The 22,135-nt window shown below is 37.8% G+C and overlaps 1 protein-coding gene across 2 annotated transcripts in view; it reads left to right on the forward strand.

Annotated features, from left to right (window-relative positions):
- Window positions 1–12,304: 12,304 nt before the first annotated feature.
- The window catches only part of map3k1 (mitogen-activated protein kinase kinase kinase 1, E3 ubiquitin protein ligase), a 35,818-nt gene continuing 25,987 nt past the window's right edge, over window positions 12,305–22,135 (forward strand). The window contains exon 1 of one of the 2 annotated variants that reach the window (XM_027141054.2): window positions 12,305–12,807. In XM_027141054.2, coding sequence (XP_026996855.2) covers window positions 12,332–12,807 — 476 coding nt within the window. In that variant the 5' untranslated portion in view covers window positions 12,305–12,331. Of the gene's footprint in view, window positions 12,808–16,998; window positions 17,257–22,135 lie in introns of those variants that run through there. The other variant, XM_047804823.1, reaches the window with a different exon arrangement.

The raw sequence follows: 22,135 nt of genomic DNA on the forward strand, positions 1-22,135 counted from the left end.
CCAGCAAGAGACAGAAAAAGATAAAGAATGTGAGAGAGCCAGATAAAGAGATACTCCAGCCCTTTACATCAACAAACTATGTTGTGTCCTGCCTGCTTGCTTGTTTTCTTAAGGTTTTTCTAGATAATGAAAAAACTAACCTCATTTGTTTTAACCTTATGGTTAGACTAACACATGAAACTGAGGAACTGTCTAGAAGCTTTGTGTTAATGAACACACTGCATGGACTATAAGAAAGTTCACATAAGACATTTTTGCTGCTTTTGTTCTATTTTCTTCTTTTTATACTGGATCGTATTTAACATTTTGAAGGTTACATGCTTAATATCACATCTGCCCTAATTCTGTCCCAGACAGTTTTCATACTTTGTTCTGTCCTGTTTTATTTCCACTTTCCTTGTAGGGTTTCTCCTCTGTTTCCTGGTGTTTAATTTGTCTGTTTAAACCATTCAGATAAGAAAGCTAAATGCCACAATAGTCACTCTTGTAAACTACTTTCATACCTTAGTAAAGGCATCACATTAGTTCAGAATTGCTCTTCTTTTGGTTTTCCCTGATATAATCATCTGTAACTCACAATATGTTTAATTGATTTCAATCAGATTTGTTTTTTTCCAGGCATTAAACATTTCTGAATATGGAAAGTGGTGTAAATGGAAATGTACATGCACTGACAATGATATAATTGTCCCCAATTGCTATTAACATATGATGAGAAGGTAAGAATAGTAAACCAAAACCTGCCAGGTTTGAGCAAGTGATTTGCCGCTCTCAATGCATCTCAACAGCCTATTAATAGTACGTATATCAGCCCATAAGTTCCAAGAGGATTTTTTTTAAATCATATAGTGTACATTAAATCCTTATGTTCTGTAAAGCTGCTTTGAGACAATGTCTATTATAAAAAGCGCTATACAAATAAACTTAAATTGAATTGAATTGAATATAGGATGAATCAGCTATATAAGCCAAAGTATAAGATTCTTGTATGTTACTGACAATGTTAGCTTAAAGTAACATGGTGCCAGAATTTCTAAACAATTTTTTATAATCACATCCATCTCGATCAGATTTATAGACTTACAAGGAGCTGAACAATATAGTCAAGTCAAATCAAGTTAAGTCACTTTTATTGTCACATCACCACAGCACATGTGCCTTGGTGAGTGAAATTCTCAGGAGCAAACTCCAGAAACTGCAGAACAGTTGTACAGATATACCAATAAATATATAGGTAAAGAGTTGACAAGTGAAAATGTGCAATTTGCTCATACATATAGTCAGTGCAATATGTGTGTACAATATATACAATTAACAACATAATGAAATCAACAGGTGAAATGTGCAGTATGCTCATATATATAAGTCGGTACAATGTGTGTACAATATGTACAATTAACAACCAGATAATGGAATCAGCAAATGAACTTGTGCAATATGCTCATACATGTCAGTACACACACACAGTGTACTATTGGGCCTCCTTTCAGCAGCACTACACATTATATTCAGTATGCATTTATATATGTATATGTGTAAATATATGTAAATATATTATATATAAAATACTATAAGGTGCAAAACAGATTGTACAGGTACAGAAGTGTGCATCGGATGGTATCTAGTGGTAGCAGATGGATTATGGCATTGAATGCAGTGTGTATTTAAAGTCCAGTGTGTCTAGTGCAGTGTGAGTGTATAGTCCAGTGGATATTCCGAAGTTAGGTGCAGTGTGTGGCATACCATATTGTAAAAGTATGCTGTAGTTGTGATTGTTGGTTAGTCTGATAGCCTGAGGGAAAAAGCTATCCCTCAGTCGACTGGTGCGTGATCGGATGCTGCGGAGACGTCTTCCTGAAGGGAGCAGAGAGACGGGTGGCTGGAGTCACTGATGATCCTCTGGGCCTTTCGTATACACCGCCTGGTGTAGATGTCCTATAGGGAGGGAAGCTCACCTCCATCAATGTGGCTGGCAGTTTGCATGACCCATTTCAGAGCTTTACGGTTCCCAGCGGTGCTGTTCCCAAACCAGGCAGTGATGCAGCCCGTCAGGATGCTCTCTATAGTGCAAGTGTAGAATGTTCTGAGGATGCTGGGGCTCATTCCAAACTTCCTCAGCTGTCTCAGGAAGAAGAGGTGTTGATGTGCCTTCGTCAGTGTGTGTGGCCCAGGTGAGATCATCGCTGATGTTGACGCCGAGAAACTTAAAGCTGCTCACCTGTTACACGGGTGTCTTGTTGATGGTGATTGGTTTGTATTCACTCCTCTGTCTCCTGAAATCCACCACCAGCTCCTTGGTCTTGTCAATGTTGAGTGAGAGGTGGTTCTCCTGACACCATGTAGTCAGGGTGCTCACCTCTTCTCTGTAGGCCATCTCATCATTGTCAGCGATCAGGCCTTTCACCGTTGTGTCATCAGCGAATTTGACGATGACAATGCTAAACAAAAATTTCATGGATGCTTTGTGTCCAGCTCAGTTCCGCTTTCATTCATTCATTAATTTTCTACGGCTTATTCGAACTACTGTACCTCGGGTCACGGGGAGCCTGTGCCTATCTCAGGCGTCATCGGGCATCAAGGCAGGATACACCCTGGACGGAGTGCCAACCCATCGCAGGGCACACACACACACACACACTCTCCTCAGTTCAGCTTATTGGGGGCAATCTAGAAAGATACCTCATTAAGTATTCTGGCATCATAATTGAGTCGATCGTAGCTTGAAATCACATTTCGATTTCTTTTGTTTTACCCTAAATTAAAATGACAATAATTGAAATCTCTTCTTACAAAAAACGTAAACTCATTTAAAACAAAACACTATAAAATTGTTGCCCTTGTGGATAAACAGCACATGTCACTGTTACACCACAGTCCACAGTCCTATAGAGTGCAGAATACCCATAATGCACTCTGTTGTTTGTAGGAAATGGGGAGTTTTACTTTGTGTATTAAGTAGTGCTTTATGTATTACAGCATAATTATGTCTGTCTTCTTTATATCTTTATTTTCTGTCCATTTCTGTGATGTTGTCCTTGGCTTGTCTGGACCATCTTGTCTGTGTTTTGGCATCTTCTTGGTGTACCAACTAGCTACTGGATGAACTTAAATAAACAAGCTATGACTCTGTACATCGAGTGTTGTGTGATGGCCATCAGTCATTCATACTCCACTTTCTTTTTCATCATACCTGTATTCTTAAAGCTCAGTTTAATATACACACATTCTTCTCTTTCTTTTAGTCCTTTTCAATTGTTATGAGGTGTTCTAAACATAAAACATCTGCACTGGGTGTGTTAGCACCAACAGCAACATGTTCTTCATGCATAACAAGTCCTTTTATTATTTAAGAAAAATAATAATCTCTTTCCATGTTTATTAAGAGAGGAGTGGAAATTTTCCATGTTTGGGGACAGGGCCAGGAAACAGCTTTGTGGAGAGATTTTATTGTTTCCAGTCAATGAAAGGAAAAGTTTGACGTGTGTGTGTGTGTGTGTGTGTGTGTGTGTGTGTGTGTGTGTGTGTGTGTGTGTGTGTGTGTGTGTGTGTGTGTGTGTATATGTGTGTGTGTGTGTGTGTGTGTGTGTGTGTGTGTGTGTGTGTGTGTGTGTGTGTGTGTGTGTGTGTGTGTGTGTTATTAAACCTCTGTTTTGGAGAATCAGGTGTTATATTGCTTCTGGAAGATTGCTTAAGCTCTGTAGTCAAGCTCACAGTGATAGCTTTATGTTTGTGCATGCGTTTAGAATCAGACTACAACCAGGTTACTATGAGCTGATGGAATAGAACTTGATTTCTTAATGATTCTCTGTAGATAATTTCTTAGCTTGAAATCATCTCTGCAAGGACACCCTTTGCCGTAAGGGTCCTATATAGAACTTCCCCAGATGGTGACTGATGAAACCTAGGGTTGAAAACAAGAGTGTTTTAACTTCAACTTATTTATTCATTTAAGATGGAACAAGGGAACAAATAAACTTAAATTGGTTGTTTGTTTGCACCACAGTTGTAGTATAAATAAAATATACAAAATACTTCAGTCCTAATGAATTCTCGAATCTGATTGGTAAGGTAAATGAGATAATTTATAAAATGGAGTGAAATAAAATGGATGAATTTGATCTAACTTCATCTCTGATAATAGCGCTGGTTCTAATTCAGATCACTTCAGGTTTAGATTAATTTGCTTGATCTAATACTTTTTGAATATCTTTTGTATCTTTTGTAATAAAAATAAGCCTATTAAGAAATTTGTATTTTCATTGACATGGTGATTTATTCAGTAAGGGGCTATTTATTTCATATTTATGGAAGGAGTCTCCAGTGTCAGTGCCGAGGGACCTTCAGGATTGAGGAGTCCCAAAATGTGTTTGTTTGTTTTATTAAATTAAAGATCTAGAAAAACTAGAGCTTATGCAACATAATTGATAACAGGAACTAACTTGTTTTATGGATGTTCCTCAACATTAAACGTAATTATAAAGGGTTAAACAGTATTATGTGCCAAAAATCATTGTATAAAATTTAACTGTTGTCAAACCGGTGAATAATAAGAGGAATAAAATACTTTGGGACATACTGTTATTGGAAAATAATCATTCCGTTCCACTGGTTATTTTTTCATGACAGCCCTATCATGTATTTGATATTCTTTAATCAGAGAATGTTTATTACTTAGGTGGTCAAAAATACCTTAGAATTTGCTATTTAACTTAGAATTTATTTTTTTTTCAGTTTTTCCTTCTTTATGTAGAATCGTATAATGCAGGAGAAAAAAAAAGTAAAAAATCCCTAGAAAAAAGGTTCCCAATAAGACTTAAAGAACCCTTTTTTGTTTCTAAGACTGTAGTCCATCATGGGTTTCTCTTCAGTACTACAGATTTAAGAAATGCTGCAAAGCTCTTTTTGTGAACATTGCTGAGCCTAAGAGTTTAACTCCATTTCATTCGCTCTGATTCAGTTCTATTGAGTGATAAAACCTTGGAAACAGATTCCATTCTAGGCAAGGCAAGGCAAGGCAAGTTTATTTGTATAGCACATTTCATACACAGAGGTCATTCAAAGTGCTTTACATAGAAATTAGAAAACAATTTATAAGAGAGAAAAAAATATATATGAAAAATAAGAAACAAAATAAATAAATCATAAATAAAATATTAAAATAATATTTTTAATTAAATAATTAAATAATAAAATAATAATAATAACAAAGAACAATTAGAGAAAATAATTTTAATAAAATAAAATTTTAATAAGATCTTAATACAAACAGTTTAAAATGGGTTAAAAAGAATAAAACAGGAGTAAAAGTGATTTGGATAAAAAGTGCAGTCAGTATGAAGCAGCACAGTGCTCATTTAGTAAATGCAGAGTTAAACAGATGTGTTTTTAATCTTCTAGAGCACTGATAGGGTTTTGGTATGACATGAATATATCGCAACGTACAACTGTCTGAGAAAAGCAAAACCTGCCGTTTAAGACATACATTTAATAGTCCAACTCACTGTACGCTGACATTTATTTGTTTGAAGGCTGAGAGGAGGCAGTAGTGATTCCACATTCGAGGAGAACACAATGGAGATAGAGTCAGATGTGTTTAGGTTGGTTGCTGTATAAGAGAGCAAACTATGCCATAACCATGCTTTATTGGTTGGATTCTGTCTGAGAGGATACTGCCCATAAAAAGAACCAAAAGTGCTAGCTGTGATGAATAAATCTCTGCCTGAAGGTTGAGGTTTAGTCATTTCATCTCATCTCTTTCCAGGAATACACCCTTTAGCTCTCTAGATTAGGGATCCTAAAGTCCAGCTTGTAGCATCACTATTATTAGCCAGATGCTGCTGTGCTGGAGCAGATGTCTGTTTTTCTTTCTTTCTTTCTTTCTTTCTTTCTTTTTTTAACCTAAATGGTTTAAAATTTCCAAAATAAATATGACTGTAACTTCCAGTTATCTGTCTGCTTGGAGCCTCACACATCTTCTTGTGGTTGGTGTGCACATGGGTTATGGGAAAATCAGGCTGTATGGTTACATAGGATCTTGATTGTGTTGTAAATTTTAACTCTTCCCATTCATCCTGCCTGTCTCTCGGTCTCTCTTCGTCTATCCTCCACTCAAACACAAACATACTTACAATGGTCCATTTTAAATCTTTTTGCTGGGAAAGGCTTAACCTTTCAGTGTGATATTTCGGAGAAATGTGTGTATATGGTGCTATGAAAAAAAATGGCTTTAATTCGATAAGATACAACAGACTATAAATACCATTTAGGTTCAGGTGAATTTCTTTTTGTTGGTACATTGCTGTGGCATAGGATAAATAAATCACTTTAACTTCAACTTCCAAGGAGGCACATGATGAGATGGTAACACTTTCCCCAAAGTACAGCATGTCAAGTCATAAATATTACTTGTGACAGGACATTTAGCAGAAATAGAGAAGTTGAGGTTCAAATATTCATTGAACAGATAGTGCATGACAATCTAGGGAAATAATCACTTATGAACTGACATCAGGTCATCAGGTTTTATTTATTCATGTGTCTAGACATTTATGTCCTTCAATATGTTTGAATGTCTTTAGGTCAAATCGATTACGACAGGTGAGTATTATGTAAATCCATGACTCAGAGCTACTATTCTAGCAACAGTGACATAGTGACAAGTGACATTCAAATTGAAGATACCATCAGAGTCAATCCTTTGACAGGCTCCAGAGCTATAAATGTTTTGCATAACCTAAGTTCTTGGCACAACCCCCAACCCTCTCCAAATCCCCCCATTCCCCGTCTCAAATCCTACCCCAGACGTGGATCAGGGGAATATTAGCACCATTCAATGTATTTAATTATCCAGCAGTGATCTCATTATTGGACATTTAAACAACACATACAATTAAAAATAGTAGCTGAAACTTGATAATCAGTTCTCAGTGTCATGTCTTTACTAAGCTTAAACGTCCAGCCATATATAGTAGGCAGAGCTAAAAAAAATTCTGAAAATATTGTACCAAATTGAAAGAGTTGGGGGAATAGTATGAGTGAAACCACAATAGTGTTAGTTAAATACTATTTCAAACTTACCAACGGACAGTGGGATGAAAAGTTTGGCATAATGATTTTGGTTTCTCCTAATCGTCAGTCTTCAAAGCAAAAATGTGGCCACAAATCTGCTATAAGAGCTAGGATTAAAATTGCTTACTGGTGGCTTAAAGAATGATGTGAACGCAAAGCAGACAGCTAAATGATATCTGTGACGACATGTCTCGTCCAAAAAAAAGACATTATAAGTTATTCGAGCACTCAAGGTCAACAATGTGCAAATGTGTAAATGTGTGTTTGCTTCTGTGTGTGTGTGTGTGTGTGTGTGTGTGTGTGTGTGTGTGTGTGTGTGTGTGTGTGTGTGTGTGTGTGTGTGTGTGTGCGTGTGTGCAAGGGTGTTGCAAATTTTCTAACCACAGCCTCTCAAGGGTTGGAATGCCACTTCTGAAGGTATGCACCTAGAAGCCTCAGTGCAGGGGTTTCCAGGACAAAAGCTACCCCCTACCCCTGCCTGTGACACATTCTGGGCTAAAGTCCCAGCTCTGCCGGACATATGCATGGATGCTGTGACTGCATGCAGAGCTTGAATCAGCACAGCAGGATCCGCTTCCTGGACTGCAGTGTCAGGCTGGAAATCTTAAGCATTTGGGGCAGAGCAGAACTCAATCTTACAGCAATCATCAAGTAAAGCTTGGGGCAAATAAAGCAAGTGACATACAGGGAATAAAGGTATTTGTCAGGCTGCCAGATGCTTCAGCAGTGTGAAATCAATGTCAAATCAAATGGAATGAGTGCTGTGATGTTTCAGAGAGCAGTGCAAAAGTTCAATGACAGTTGTGGGACATATTTAGAAAGTCGCCTCAAGCTTCAAATTGCTGTCAGGAAGGAAACAAAGCGTGACAGACCTAAATGAGACAGAAGAGGAGTTTGTTCAATGTAAAAAGAGTTGGTTGTAATTGTCAGTGAATATTTGACCAAAACAAAATGTGATTGTGTATGTAGTTTTAGCTATTTAATATGTGATTAATGAATACTCTGGACTGAGATTCCCAAAAGCACAAAAAAGGTAGACTGGGCACCAGACTAAACACTCCCAGTTCAGTTTAGTTTAGCTGTACAGAACTTAAATAAGACGTTAAATAAGTTTAAGAAGATTATAACCCTCAATACAATGGTGCAGTGGGTAGCATTACTATCTCACACCTCTACGGTCCCCAGTTCAATCCAGAGCTCATGTTACTGGCTGTGTGAAGTGTATGTGTCTGTGTATGTGTCTGATTCACAACCAGTGATAGACTCTGGAGCTACAGTGACCCTGAATAAATACATGAATACCCAAAAATTGTTGTATGTTAGCATAAATAGATTCAACTGATAAAAACCGTTAAGCTGATCTGACTGGATATCACAACAGCATACATTACCCCACTTGTAATGTTATATGCCTTGTTTTTATGCTTATTCTCTAATCAGCAATCTAGAGCCTCAAGTATATTGTTGGGGAATTCAAGGCTAAATTATACACATGTAGTTTTCACCCATTTTTTTTAACATATGGACTTTTATCATGTAGAGAATGCATTTTTAATTTTTGGACATTTTTTTCATGTGATTAATTTCTTTTCACTTGTGGTTCCATTTGTCACATGATCACATTATTTACTTTTATTATTATTGATGTCAGGTTTTCTTCACTTCACACAGGCAATTTTAGATTGTAACGTGTTGTAATACATCTTATTAAGATGTAATACATCTTATTTCTTTTATTATTCGTTATTTCCTTTATCATTAATTATGTCTACCTTCTGCTTTATGTTTATGTTCTGTAAAGCTGCTTTGAGACAATGTCTATTGTAAAAAGCGCTATACAAATAAACTTGAATTGAATTGAATTGAATCTTTATATGAATTTCACATGTTATCTCATTTTACTTTTGGACGTGTGAAATGTATGTGATTTAAACACAAGAGCATTGCTTTTTTATTCAAATATTTAATAGTCCAGAATCAACAAATGTGTTACTGGCCATGGTGATATATGCAATGATTAACAAAGTGAATATAGCTGGGAAGTCCAAATTCAGCATTATCCCAAAGTAGCGCACATCTATCCACAAGCCAGTGTTGTAATGTTTTCATGTATTATAGGTGAACAAGCTAAGCCGAGGTATAGGGATAGTCTTCCATTTCTGGAAACTCCGCCATCCATACATCACTCTGTTCTATGAAGCACTTACATCCAACACCAAAATTGTAAAATGTGAGTGTTAGTGTTACTGCAATATGATATAGTTTGACAGTGTGATATACACAAAGGAAGAAAGAAGGTTCATTGTGCTAGCTGAGCCTAAGCCTTTTTTTAAAATCCAAATCATTTGTTAATGTGAGAAGTATAAAAAATATTAGTCTGTCTGCTGCAGTTCAGTTGGCTGACAGAGTCATTGCCATAATTCTATTGAATATAGTACTCGCTTTAAAGGATATTATGAAAGATCTTTTCCATTCATATACACAACAATGTTTCAACTCTTTACAAGTGGTCTTTTCTAAACAAATGTAAAGGCGCCTGGTTCCTTTTGTCTGGTTCCACAAAATCACTGATGAAAAGAATTGACCAGATCTGAGAGAGCACAAATTGTTTGAGCAGCATTCCACGTGAGCAGGAAATGCAGGAGCTACAGGAAGCCTGACTGGCTAAGAATAGCACTCAGTAATAGATTGGAGCCACACTGACAGGAAATTGTTTTTGCTAGCCATCCTGTACCTACAGACACAATGTAGGAAACTTCTAACTTAAAAATGGACCTGTGGCCACTATTAAATGTGGCAAAGACAATATATGAAGCGGTTAATGTTTTATATGAAGAAATTATTTAAACGATGAGTTTACATTTAACATTCAATGCATTGATACAAAAACCTTTAAATTTAGGCTGTATTTGCTGAAAAAAATTAAAAAAGACAAAATTTCACAGTTGTATTGATTAGAGATCATTACATAACTTGAAAGAAAGATGGAGCACAATGGGGGGTTTATTGAAAAGACCGTGTCATTTGCACGTTCACAAATCTGAAATTCTGCCCAGACAAACGGCTGGTCCAGAAAATGGGGATGCATGCAACCTCTTATACACACACACACACACACACACACACACACACACACACACACACACACACACACACACACACACACACACACACACACATACGCGCACACAGAAACACAAACACACACAGACATACACATTAACATACATATACACAAACACACACACACATACACACTCAGATACACACACACACACACACACACACACACACACACACACACACACACACACACACAGACACACAAACCACTGACTGATAATGTTTGCCTATGTACAATGACGTACATTATAATTGTTACAATTTATAAACAGCAACATTTTTAAAGGTTGAAAAAAAATAACAAAGTGCAAGCATTCGGAAAGTTATACATCACCTTCAATTCCAAAACCTGTGGCATTCCATATATAACGATCGTTATTTCCATACTTAGAAGTGTTTAATAAAAGTGGCTAAAGTAACTTTACAAACGTACACTTACACACGAATGGATTAGAAATTGTGTTAGTTATATGTATATACCTGAAACACCACATGAATGTGCATTGTCTCTAAGTGACTACGTAGTAATGAGTTCATATACAGCCAACTTTATAATTATTGTTACCCTTGGTAAGTGATGTGAAAAAACATTCCTGGCAAATTAGCTTAATCTCAAAATGAGCAAATAAATAAATCAATTTTTTAACAGAACCACATAATAAATAATTAGTACTAAAAATTCTTATAAATAATGAATGTTAATTAATAATAATAATAATAAATATTAATGATACAGATGAACAAATGGAAATTGTTTTCTCTCATAAATATAAGCACCTGATGTTAACTGGCAACTAAGGGATGATCATTGACTGTTACTGGGTTTCTTTGTGAGAAAAGACAAAAATAGAGCTTTTGACAATACACACACATAAATGGTTTATGATGATTCAACACTGTTTCCCCCCAAAGGTATTGGGACATTTTTATAGGGATATATGGCATTATGGCTTCCATAAAATACCAGAAGCTCAAAAAAAAAAAAAACATTGTCTGACAAAAAGCTACACCTAGATGGTGGTGGGATATGTCAGCAGGAGAGTGATACAAAACATACATCCAATACTTAACCCCACTTAAAACCCAAGAGATGAAAACATAAAAGATGAACTGAAAGAGAGTTCATATATCATGACCTACTTTAAACCTATCCTGCATTAACAGATACAACATTAACGTAATATTGTAATGTTGTAAAAGGGAGATTGCAATAATTGTGACACTTGGTTTTTCTATTTAAAAAATCATATACAAATTAATACATATTACCAGCAATGTAGAGGGAAAAATTTAGGTGTGTTACACAACAGTTTTAAAAAGATGAAACATTTTCTGAGAAAATACTTCACAACCTACAAAAGCAATCTCTCAAAACCTTTCTGTTCACTTCAACTCAGCTCTATTTTGATCATGAAATTGGTTTCTCTACTGTTGTCTTTAGTGCACACTGCAGTACTGGAAATAAATAAATAAACTACAAATATATTTCAAACTGTGGTGTCAAATGAGGTAAGATAGAAGTTTTACATATTGCTGCTATAATACTAATGTGTTTATTCCAGTATTTCTGCATGTGTAATATTGTATGAACTTACAGTATTTACACTGTTCCACGCTGTTGTTGTGTTTTGTCTTTTGTGTGATGTCTTGTATTTTTTGTTTGCACTGTCTTTTGTCCTGCACTGTCTTTCTGTCTTTTTGTCCTGCACTGTCTTTCTGTCTTTTTGTCCTGCACTGTATTTCTGTCTTTTTGTCCTGCACTGTCTTTTTGTCTTTAGTCCTGCATTGTCTTTCTGTCTTTTTCTCCTGCACTGTCTTTCTGTCTTGTCCTGAACTGTCTTTCTGTCTTGTCATGCATTGTCTTTCTGTCTTTTTGTCTTGCACTGTCTTTCTGTCTTTTTGTCTTGTCCTCTACTGTCTATATATGGTTGAAACGACAATAACTAAAGCTTCTTGACTTGACTTGACTTGACTTAACACATCGTCCTCAATGGCCTTCCATATAGTTCTGCGTGTAAACAGAACGTGGGTGCCTTGGCTCCTCCCTATGACTCCTCCTACTCCATTGGCTCCTCCCACATCTCGCTCTCCACTCCCTCTCCAATTGCACCTTTTAAGTGGCACAAATTCGGGACGGAAAATGGCGACGGCGGGGAGCCGGACCTCGTCGTCGGGATTATTAGATTCAAATGAATATGCAAACGTTCCAAGTGGACCTCAGGGTGGCTGCAGTGCGCCGTGTCTTCCGAGCAGTCAGGTGAAGAGCAACGCGGTGGAAAACGCGCAGTGGAGACGGAAAGAGCTGCGGAAAGTCAAGAGTGTGGATCTGGAGAAAGCCGATGCGCTTCATCATCATCCTCTTCATCACGTCTCCACCGAGAGCGGCGCGTCTCCCATCGCAGCTCAGCTCCACTACCTATCCGTGTCTTCTCCTTTATCTCAGCAAAGCAGGCATCATGTCCAGCACAGCAACTCACTAACTCAACATCCTCTGCTCGACAAAGTAAACAGCGGTAACAGTTTGTCCACTGGAGCTCAGGAATTACCCCAAACTTCTTGTAGCCTCAGCACTGATCATGCAGCACCTTCAGTCGACCTGAGCTCTGTACAACACAGGTGAGATCTCAGCTGAATTAAACACGTATATATCTACATATAAATATAAGGGCGAATGTCAGACTGAGATGTTGCATGTGTGCGAAAGGCGTGTGCAAAAGGCGCGTGCGAATGTCGAATGTCCTTTCGCTGTGTTTATAAGATTTATCCCTGTATTAGGAATAAAAAAAAAAACCCTAAAAGTGTTTATTTATTTATTTTATTTTTTCACTTACACTGTCACTTTGGGTTTTATTTATCTGTCTAAAATGAAATATTTATGGTGTATTTATAGGTGCTCTATAAGCAGTTTGTATAACAGCAGGAAAGTTGCACACATGGGCTGTATAACCACATGGGCATGAATGGACAGACACTAATATTAGCTCCAGGATGTGTGTATTGACTCTTACCTTGTGGGCTGTGAGAGATCTATTTAGTTGTAATAAAATATTGCTGCTGGTTTAAAAAATATTTGCATGGTGCAATAATAATAATAATAATAATAATAATAATAGTATGACTAGTATGTTGAACTTGAATCAGTCGTTTATGGTTATTTATATATTTATTTTTATTGCTCTATTGGATCTCTTGTGTGTTTTTATTCACTTAAGCCAAATTTCATGTTAATGTTTCTCTCATCTAACAAAAAGAAAGAAAATTGTTTTAAGATGGGACATTTTTGAAGCGTTCGAGCAGAATAATAGTAAGAATATAACAAGAAAGAAGGTTGAATGTTAATGTACATATGGAAAGAATGAAAATAAATTGTACAGCATTTTATGTAGCATGTTATCAGAGCATGCAGTATATTATAAGATTGTCAAAATAAGTGTTAAAGTAGCAGAACCAGTACAAAAAAAGCAAAAAAAAGTGCAACTAAATGTTGTTGATCCTCTTAATCTGTTTCCTAGTTAGCAAACGTGTTGCCTTGGTTAATGTGTATACGTATTAACAGACTTTTCTCACAGTGTGAGCAGCTTGGCAGGTGTATTCAGTGTATAGAAGACATGGACGTTTCTGAAGACTTTTACCCCCCCAAAAAAAGAGTAAAAATAGAGAGATTTTTTGGTTGTTGTTCAGATTTGTGTTTAAATTATTTGCACTACTGATTTTTCTAAGTCAGTTCCACTGTTCTGTATGTCGTAGTATAATGGGAAAAACAATGTGTGTTATTAGATTTCTCTAGAAAACCAAAACACACATTCACACACACACACTTTAGGTTTTAGCATGTCCGTGTTAGTTGCCCATCTCTGTGACGGAGAGAGCACCTTAGTTTCTGTCCTGAGACCTTTTTGTATGTTTACCTTAAAAGGAAAACCTCGTGTTAGACCTAGATGACGTGGGGTTTAAAGATTAATCTTTGAATATAATTAATTAAGTGTTTGGCAACTGAGGCTGTTAACTTCCAGAGGTTTTTTTTGTGTGTCTGTATAAAACGATGAGTAAATATGAGGGCAGAAAACGATGGATTGTGTGTGGTTTGGTTTTATAGTGTTTATAGGGTTAAGGCTTAAACAGAATCATATTTGAGTCTTCAAGCAGGTTGATGTCTGGGCGGGAAAAATGCTAAAAACATTTCAATAGCTTTGTGTTTGTTTCGTGATTTTATTAATATCACGTTTCAGTGTGTGGGAATCTGAAATCTCTTCACACGTTAATCAAACTTCTCTTGCTCTACTGGATTTGAACAGAGGATTGTTTTTCACTTCTGTTTATTCACACTTGCATGTTAGAGTAGTAAAGGGAATGTGAGTCAGGGCAGCTCAAGTTTGCGTCAGCCACCTGATTCATTCCATGTCGTGTCCCCTCAGGTGAGAATAGGAGCATCGTGCTCCCAAACACCCGCCCAAATGTCACAGGTAGATGCTTTCTTCTTGACAGGTGTTGAAATTGATCCAAAACCAGATGTTCTCCTGTCTGTGTACTCTAGCGTTGGAGACGTTCATCTGCTCTAATGCAGCCGCCAATGTCTACTTGAGAAAAGATCAAAAGAGGCCTCTATTGAAGCGCTGTGTCGGGTTGGCATAGTTTTAAAAAGGCTACCTTATTCAGAGGTCTGGCCTGCTTTTGTTTCCTTTGAAGGCTTTCCCCTTGATCACTGTAGGAACCGATTCGTTTGAAGGGAAGGGGTCAGTTGGCCACGCAGGGCGAGAAAAGTGTTTGCTTTCTGTGTTTTACAGGAACAACTCTTGATTGGCAAATTTAAATGACAACAATGTGAACAAATAACAGACCTGGACGTTTTGTGTATAAAGTTCTAAACTCAGATAAGCACAAGTTGTACCGTGGTTCTGATTAAAATGTTTTCTTTTATTTTAACATTTCGACTCTGTTTGTTACATCAAAGTGGATTTAGCCACAAGTTGTGAAAGTGCTGCTAGTGGTGGTAGTGCTGCGGATGAAAAGTTTCCGTTAGTGTACACTGAGCTGGGTGTTCCCAACCCATGGGATCGTAATTAATTTGTTTGCATTTCCAGCGGATGTGACAGGAGTTCTGATGTTCTGGTTTAGAGAAGGCAGCCAGTCAGATGCAGGATAAGATACCTCCACTGCATAGGAAAACATCACGGGACTTTCATCTAGCCAAATGAAACACACTGTTATTGCGTGGTGGTGTGAAACTAAATGTAGGCGGTTTTTGGATTACAGTATTAGTGGTGATGAAGTCCTGTGGAGCAAGTTGGAGCAATCGTCATTGCTTGTTTTTTTTATATATCGTCGGTCAGGTCATGTTAAATCAACATCACATATTGAATGTTTTTCTCTCTCTCTCTCTCTCTCTCTCTCTCTCTCTCACACACACACACACACACACACTCTCTCTCTTGTATTTCTGGTACTATTTTAAAATTGGTTAAAATATAAAGGTGGTATAAATGGTATAGTAAGGCCTGCCTGTTTCCTAGCAGAATAAATCCTATCAGATAATTTGCTGGTACTAAATGTGTTCCTAAATTTGGAATATTAGGATTTTTTTAAAAGTATTTTTGACATTTAAAAAGTGATTATTTTGGTCAAATCATCAACAGTAGTGGTCATAAGAACAATACACAGAGTGATAAAGTGAGGCTGGGGCTGATTTCTTTCTAGCCCAGACTGTAGATTCATCCAGAATTTTTTCATGTGGAAATTGTCAGGTTATTACACATCCTTTTCATATATAGCTGATATTTTTCCCAGAAAATATTATGAGCAATGATTGAGAGGACACCAGTCATGTTTATATCGAACGTGACCATGTTGCTCAATCATATTTTTCTCCACAAGAATGCATTCTGTTCAGTGACTCCTTAATCAATCTACTTTTAGTTTTGCCTTCAAATTACAAATTACGCTAAATGACAAACAGAAGGTTTCTTTTTTGGGGTGGATAATGATATGGTTAAAGCTTTTCTATCCACCATGGAGGAATTAAACGGTTGAGGAGGAATTCTAGATGATGTTGGTGATAGAAAAAGTGTAAATATTTAAAATAATTGTTTCAGACCTGCCACCTTGCTTTATATTTTAATATCCGAGTGAGCTGGAATGCAAAAGAACAATCATTTTCCTCAGTATAAATGCCAAATGAGACAGTGGACGTTTGACTCTGGAGTGTTTTAACCAACCGTCTGGTAACCCCAGCCAAAACTCGCACATCTCACATTGTAATTTTATCTTGATTTAAGTTTCTGGCTTGAAAGAAGCAACGACTTTGATTTCTGTCTGTTAATAGAAAGTTTCGGGAGAATTTGAAATAAAAGTTCAGATTTGGTGAGTCTGGTGCAGGTTCTCAAAAAGAGGAAGACAGCATCATGGGGAAAGTTTGACTATCTGGTTTACGATGTTTGGTCTTTACAGGAAACAGGACATGACCTCTGTAGGGATTCATAGGGGGAAAAGAGAGAGAGAGAGATCATAAATGCAGTTGCCTATTGGTCTTTAAGTCTGTGGGTGTGTAGTAGTTCTTCTACATCATTCCTGTTGTGCCATCGGTGAGCCCATGTGATCTAATTGCATTGTGCAATTTCAATAGTTCCATTAAGAAGCAATGGATATTATTCTTTATTCAATGGATATTATTCTTTAGTCTTTATATCAAAGATTCACCTGTATGTATTTCATCACATAATTAAAGGAGATCTTTTCAATTAAAGATCGTTAATAGACAATAGTTAGTGTGCAAGAATCGTGTGGGTTCTTTTGTTGGTTTGTTTTTTAAACGTCTCTAAAGCTCTTGTCATGTGTAAAGACACGTGTGTGACTCATGATCACCATGCTAAGTGGTTTTGACAGGCTTGACTCTATAAAACTGACCTTCCTTGAGATAGCCGTGGCATAACATCTGGATCTGCACTCACTTTAAAGCTGCTGAGCTAGTACATCGGCACGACAAATGGCTACTGTTGTAAGCATGGCGCTTGAACCTGCTACAAGTCACTTCTGTTCCCTCGGGAGGTCTCTGCTTATGAAAGTGATAAGGTAAGAAGAATGTATGCAGCTTTTATGGAGGCTTATTAAAGATTTTGCTGGTACCATGAAGGCAGATTCACCCTAGCATGCTGGGAGGCTGATGTCAGGTGCAGCACGGCTCACTCTTCAGTATACGTGTTGTCGGTGGCGTGTCTGAACAGACGCATGCAGTTTTCAAGCCTATTGAGTTACAGTAAGACGATGGGAACGAAAGAGTTGTGCAGTCGCATGCGAAGCTTTATTTGTGAAGGCTACATGCTAATGTGTATCATGAGCTGTTTATGGTTGCTGTTGTCTGAAGTATTTGGTTGCTAAGTAGGCAAGGACAAGAATGTTCAGAAACTGAATTTTTTGGCATGAGGTTCAGAAACAAACTTTCCCCTCCTGCCCGCTTGCACATGGGCTAAAACTATTCGAACTGATTTATAAGTTGTTTGCACTTGGAATTGATTGTAATTTGGGTCTTTTGAGGCCCCAAAAATAGCAGACTGAAAATCATCTACAGAAAAAGTGCTTCAGAAATTTGTGTATGTTGCATCGTAAACTGTTGGACATTAATTCGAGCATTGCTATTCAAATATATTTTTACAGAAACATAGTTTTAAATTAAGTAAATTTGTATGTATGCTGAAAATATTATGTTGTTTTATTTAATGTATATTTTCCCATTTTAAGCATCAAATGCAAATGTACAGTCAGGTTGTAAGCTGATTTTTATTTAAAAAAATAAATAAAAATACAACAAAAAACAAACAAAAACCCCCAGAAAAGATACCTGCAACATCTGTGATTATTTATTACACTCACTGATCCCTAATAATGCTTATTATTGTTAAGTACATTTTTTAAATGTTCGTGTAGATTTCTTCTTTATTTAGAACTTTAGATCTGTTGTAAATCCTCTGCATGCTGAGTCCTGAAGATGAATGGTGTCATAACTGACATTTCATGTCTTCAGCTGGTTTCGAGTTTAGCTTGCTTTTAGTGTTTTCAGTGCTGTTGCTTAATAATAGAATCCTAATGCATGTGTTATGAACCGAAAAAATCTGGGAATCGCCCTCAGTGTGCCGTCTCGCCTGTAAATATAGCTAGTATTGGTGTGTAAAGATATTTGCCCTCATTCTGTCGAGTGGAGGTCTCCTGAGATTTGGCCTATTTTGTCTAACCAGTCAAGGCCTCTTCACGGTCACCAGAAAGTGGCTGTTTAAAGCCTGGGTTAGCTGAAATGCTCACGCCTGGATGCTGGCAACAAAGGTCCGGATATTTCCATGTCCGATAGGCCCCGTCAGCCGGGGCAGGGGTCCCCCCGCTTCCCCTCATCTCTGTTTAGTTAGCAGCAGGACGAGGCAAGCTAGAGATTACATGTGAAAAGCAAACACACAGGTCTCTAAATAATCAGGCACAGATTACTAGTTAAAACACTAAGTCTTGTGGAGGGGCCTTCGGTAGATGCCCCTAGTACATCTACACGTACATCTGAGGCAGACCAATGTTTAGTTACACAGGGAGAAAATGATCTAGTAAATGCATGTTTTTGTAAAAGCGAAAGAGGAAATGGCTTCGTCCCGTGTTCTTTGTGGTTCCACAGAAGAGTTTCATTATAACGTTGTCACTCTTAAAATCTGGGTGTTCACCACTACCAGTAATGTCTGAGCTTCTACAAACTGTGAATATTTTTCAGCTGTGTTTCAATCCTTTACATCTTCCTTCTATTTCTGTCATGTTTTTGGAGTCTCCATGTGACCCCTAAATGCCTTCAAACTGCATGAAGCATTTCATCCACAGCAAGAAAGTCCAGAAATCCAGAAAGTGTTTTTTATATATCGTATTGTCTGTTTATCCACAATATTATATCATAATTATATTTTATGAATGAGTCCAGTATTCAGCCATTTCTTTTCTTTTTTTTCAAAACTATTTGTACTGCGCCACCATGCTAATATTTTAAATCAGCTGCATTTAAAAAGTGGTTGCTTATAATAAATTAGTTAGTCATCAAGATGACACTCAGTCCATATTAGCCCCTGCTCGCACCCTGTCTTGTCCTGGTCGACTGCCGCACTTATCCTTCCCTGGATTTTGTCTCTGACTTGAACTTAATTACTGTAAAATTCAAGAATAATAGTACAAAGAGCTTGGAACTGAATGCTTTGTTTATTTTTAGAGTAAACTACATTTATAGTTGGACGTGTGTGAGAAATTGGTTATTTGACTGCGAATGCTGTACTGTAGGCATCGGACCAAATCTTGATGGCCCAATAAGAGGAGCATTGTTGTCGAACAGAGGGGTGCATGCAACTGGCATGGCAATAAAACTCCCACACACACTTACTGTATGTCGCAGTGTTGCAGAATGTTAGGGAGGAACATGCATGAGAAACAGATCTCTGCAGCACTACAATAAACATTGCCAATGCTCTTTCATGCACTGCCTTTTAATTCTCATAAGAAATGGAAATGGGGGAAAAACAAAACAAAACCAAAAACATGTTTCTCAATGAGAATCTTGTATCCCTATGTCAAATGACATGAAGCATGTGAGTGGCCTTTGCGTTTGTATGTTTTGTGGCTACAGATTAGCACCAGAGTGGAACCAGAGTAACCCAACATATTAACACTGCAATCAATAATTCATCCAGTTGTCCCTTAGAGCAATGCGTGAAAACTCTGGAGAAATGTTTAACCAGGAAATGCTTGGGACAACTGCACTGACCTCCAATCATCTTGCTCCTCAAGGGATGGGTAATGTGATGGCGTCTCGGAAATGAGACGTTGTTGGTAGACAGTCTTCGCCACTCGGAGCATTGGCAGATCGACTCTGCGTAGCCATGAAGAGAAGATAAGGTTTATATTTTGGATAGATCTAGTAAAAAAACGGCTGAGTAAGGCTCTCTAGCCTCTTCAGCACTCCCATTAGCTACATTCCAGTCTGCTTTTTTGGGGGGGAAAAAGGCTTTCAAAGTGTTTACTCAGCCACTCCTTTTCTCTCCGAGTGTTCATCCGGGCAGCTGCTACAGCCCCCAGGACTCTCTTCCGCAGTTGTTTTCCTTTTGTCTTGCTCTGTTGTTTTGAGGTCAAGTTTTGTCTGTGTTGACTTTTTTTTTCTCTTCCTCTTCAAGGCATTAGGAGCTCTGAATAGAGCTTTTCTTTTTCTTTGCTTTTTTTTTATTTCTCGCTTTCTTTCTCTTCTTTTTTTTAATGTTCTCATGCAACAATTTGACTCTGGATAGAGTCGTAACAGTGTTCTTTTTCCGCATGAGATCGACTACTGAGGGCTTTAACATTGCTGTGTGTCAGTCCCTTTCAAGGCTGTTGGCTGCTTTGCTGAAAGTAATGTCCCTGCTTCCTTTTCTGCCAAGTAGCAAAAAGTCACTACAGTCGCATTTCTGTCTAGTAGTCTTCAGACAACTTCTTCTTTTTCCTACTCACTATGAATTTTTCATTTCAGACTGTATGCATGTTCTCTCTGGGTCCTCCAGTTTCCTCCACCACTACAAAGACATGCGCTATAGATTGGCATGTCTGAATTGTGAACGGTTGTGTGAGTGTCCCCTGTGACTGGTTGGAACCCCGTCTAGCGTGTCCTCGGTCTTGTGTCCTCCGTCACCTTGGGTTAGGCTCCAGGCTCTGACCCTGTGTTTGATATGAGCTACAGAAAATGGGTGACCATGTCATGCAGTCATTGATTAATCACTATCACGGACTCTGTTAGACAGATGCTAGATTACTAAGCAACATTTCACATGATAAGCGAGAATTGTTACCACACAAGCTGTGTAAACAACAGTAAACATTTTGCGTACCTATGGTTACTTAGTTTTAAGAAAGACCTCTTTTTTGTTGCGGTTTTAACCACATGTTTACTTTCTAAGCATGGTGTAAGAACGGATATTTATTTATTTATTTTTTTGCAGGACTTTCAAATCAAAGTTCCAAAGAAAATTCCATAAAGCTTCTTTTTGTTGCTTCACATGAATGAATTTTTGTGGCGCTCCAGTAGAAAGCAGAAACAGCCTCCATCAGAATAGATGCATCACCTAATGGTCCGTGTGGTCGCTGCTCACATGCCATTATTGATTTAAGTACAAGCAAAGATATTGGTATAATCACTGAAACAATGGTCAACATCTGTATTTTTATTTTATTTATTTTTTTCAGTCTTTCATTACACTGTAGTCTTTAAATAGAAGCTTTCTCTGCATTGCTTCCAGTATAAGTTAAAATACCCTCGCTCTAGCTATCTTTATCTGCAATACTTTCTAGCACCTAAGTTTATCCTTGAAATATAGAGGCCAGTTTGCCTGTTAACTGCTTTTTCTACTGTCGCATCGATTTATCTTCCTCTGTTTCTCACTGTCACTTGGTGTGTGTGTGTGTGTGTGTGTGTGTGTGTGTGTGTGTGTGTGTGTGTGTGTGTGTGTGTGTGTGTGTGTGTGTGTGTGTGTGTGTGTGTGTGTGTGTGTGTGTGTGTGTGTGTGTGTGTGTGTGTGTGTGTGGTTTTCTGCACCGTTGCCCCAGATTCTGCAATGAAACTGGTCGCTCGTGTTTCTCTGAGACACTGAAATATGCCCCACCTTGCTTCTGGTAGCAGTAACTTTGTCAGGAAGATGATCAAAAGAAGAAGGTTGTTTGTTTCTATTTTTTGTACCTTTTCTCTTTAAGATGTGAATCAGCCTCACGTCTCCCCAACATGCTCGGTTTCTCTCTTGCGCTCTTTCTCACTTCTATTTGTGTTTACTGTGTAGTTGCTTTGAGCCTCAGAGTGGCTGTGTTATGTTCGTCAGATCAGAGTGAGAGGAAGACCGCGTCTTCTCCCCCAGATGCTCTCTCACCACAGACTAGAAACGGGTTGTGCAAAAGTACCTCCACAGCAGTAGAGTTGATTTTG

Source organism: Tachysurus fulvidraco, chromosome 20 (genome assembly GCF_022655615.1).
Source record: "Tachysurus fulvidraco isolate hzauxx_2018 chromosome 20, HZAU_PFXX_2.0, whole genome shotgun sequence".
NCBI lineage: Eukaryota > Metazoa > Chordata > Actinopteri > Siluriformes > Bagridae > Tachysurus > Tachysurus fulvidraco.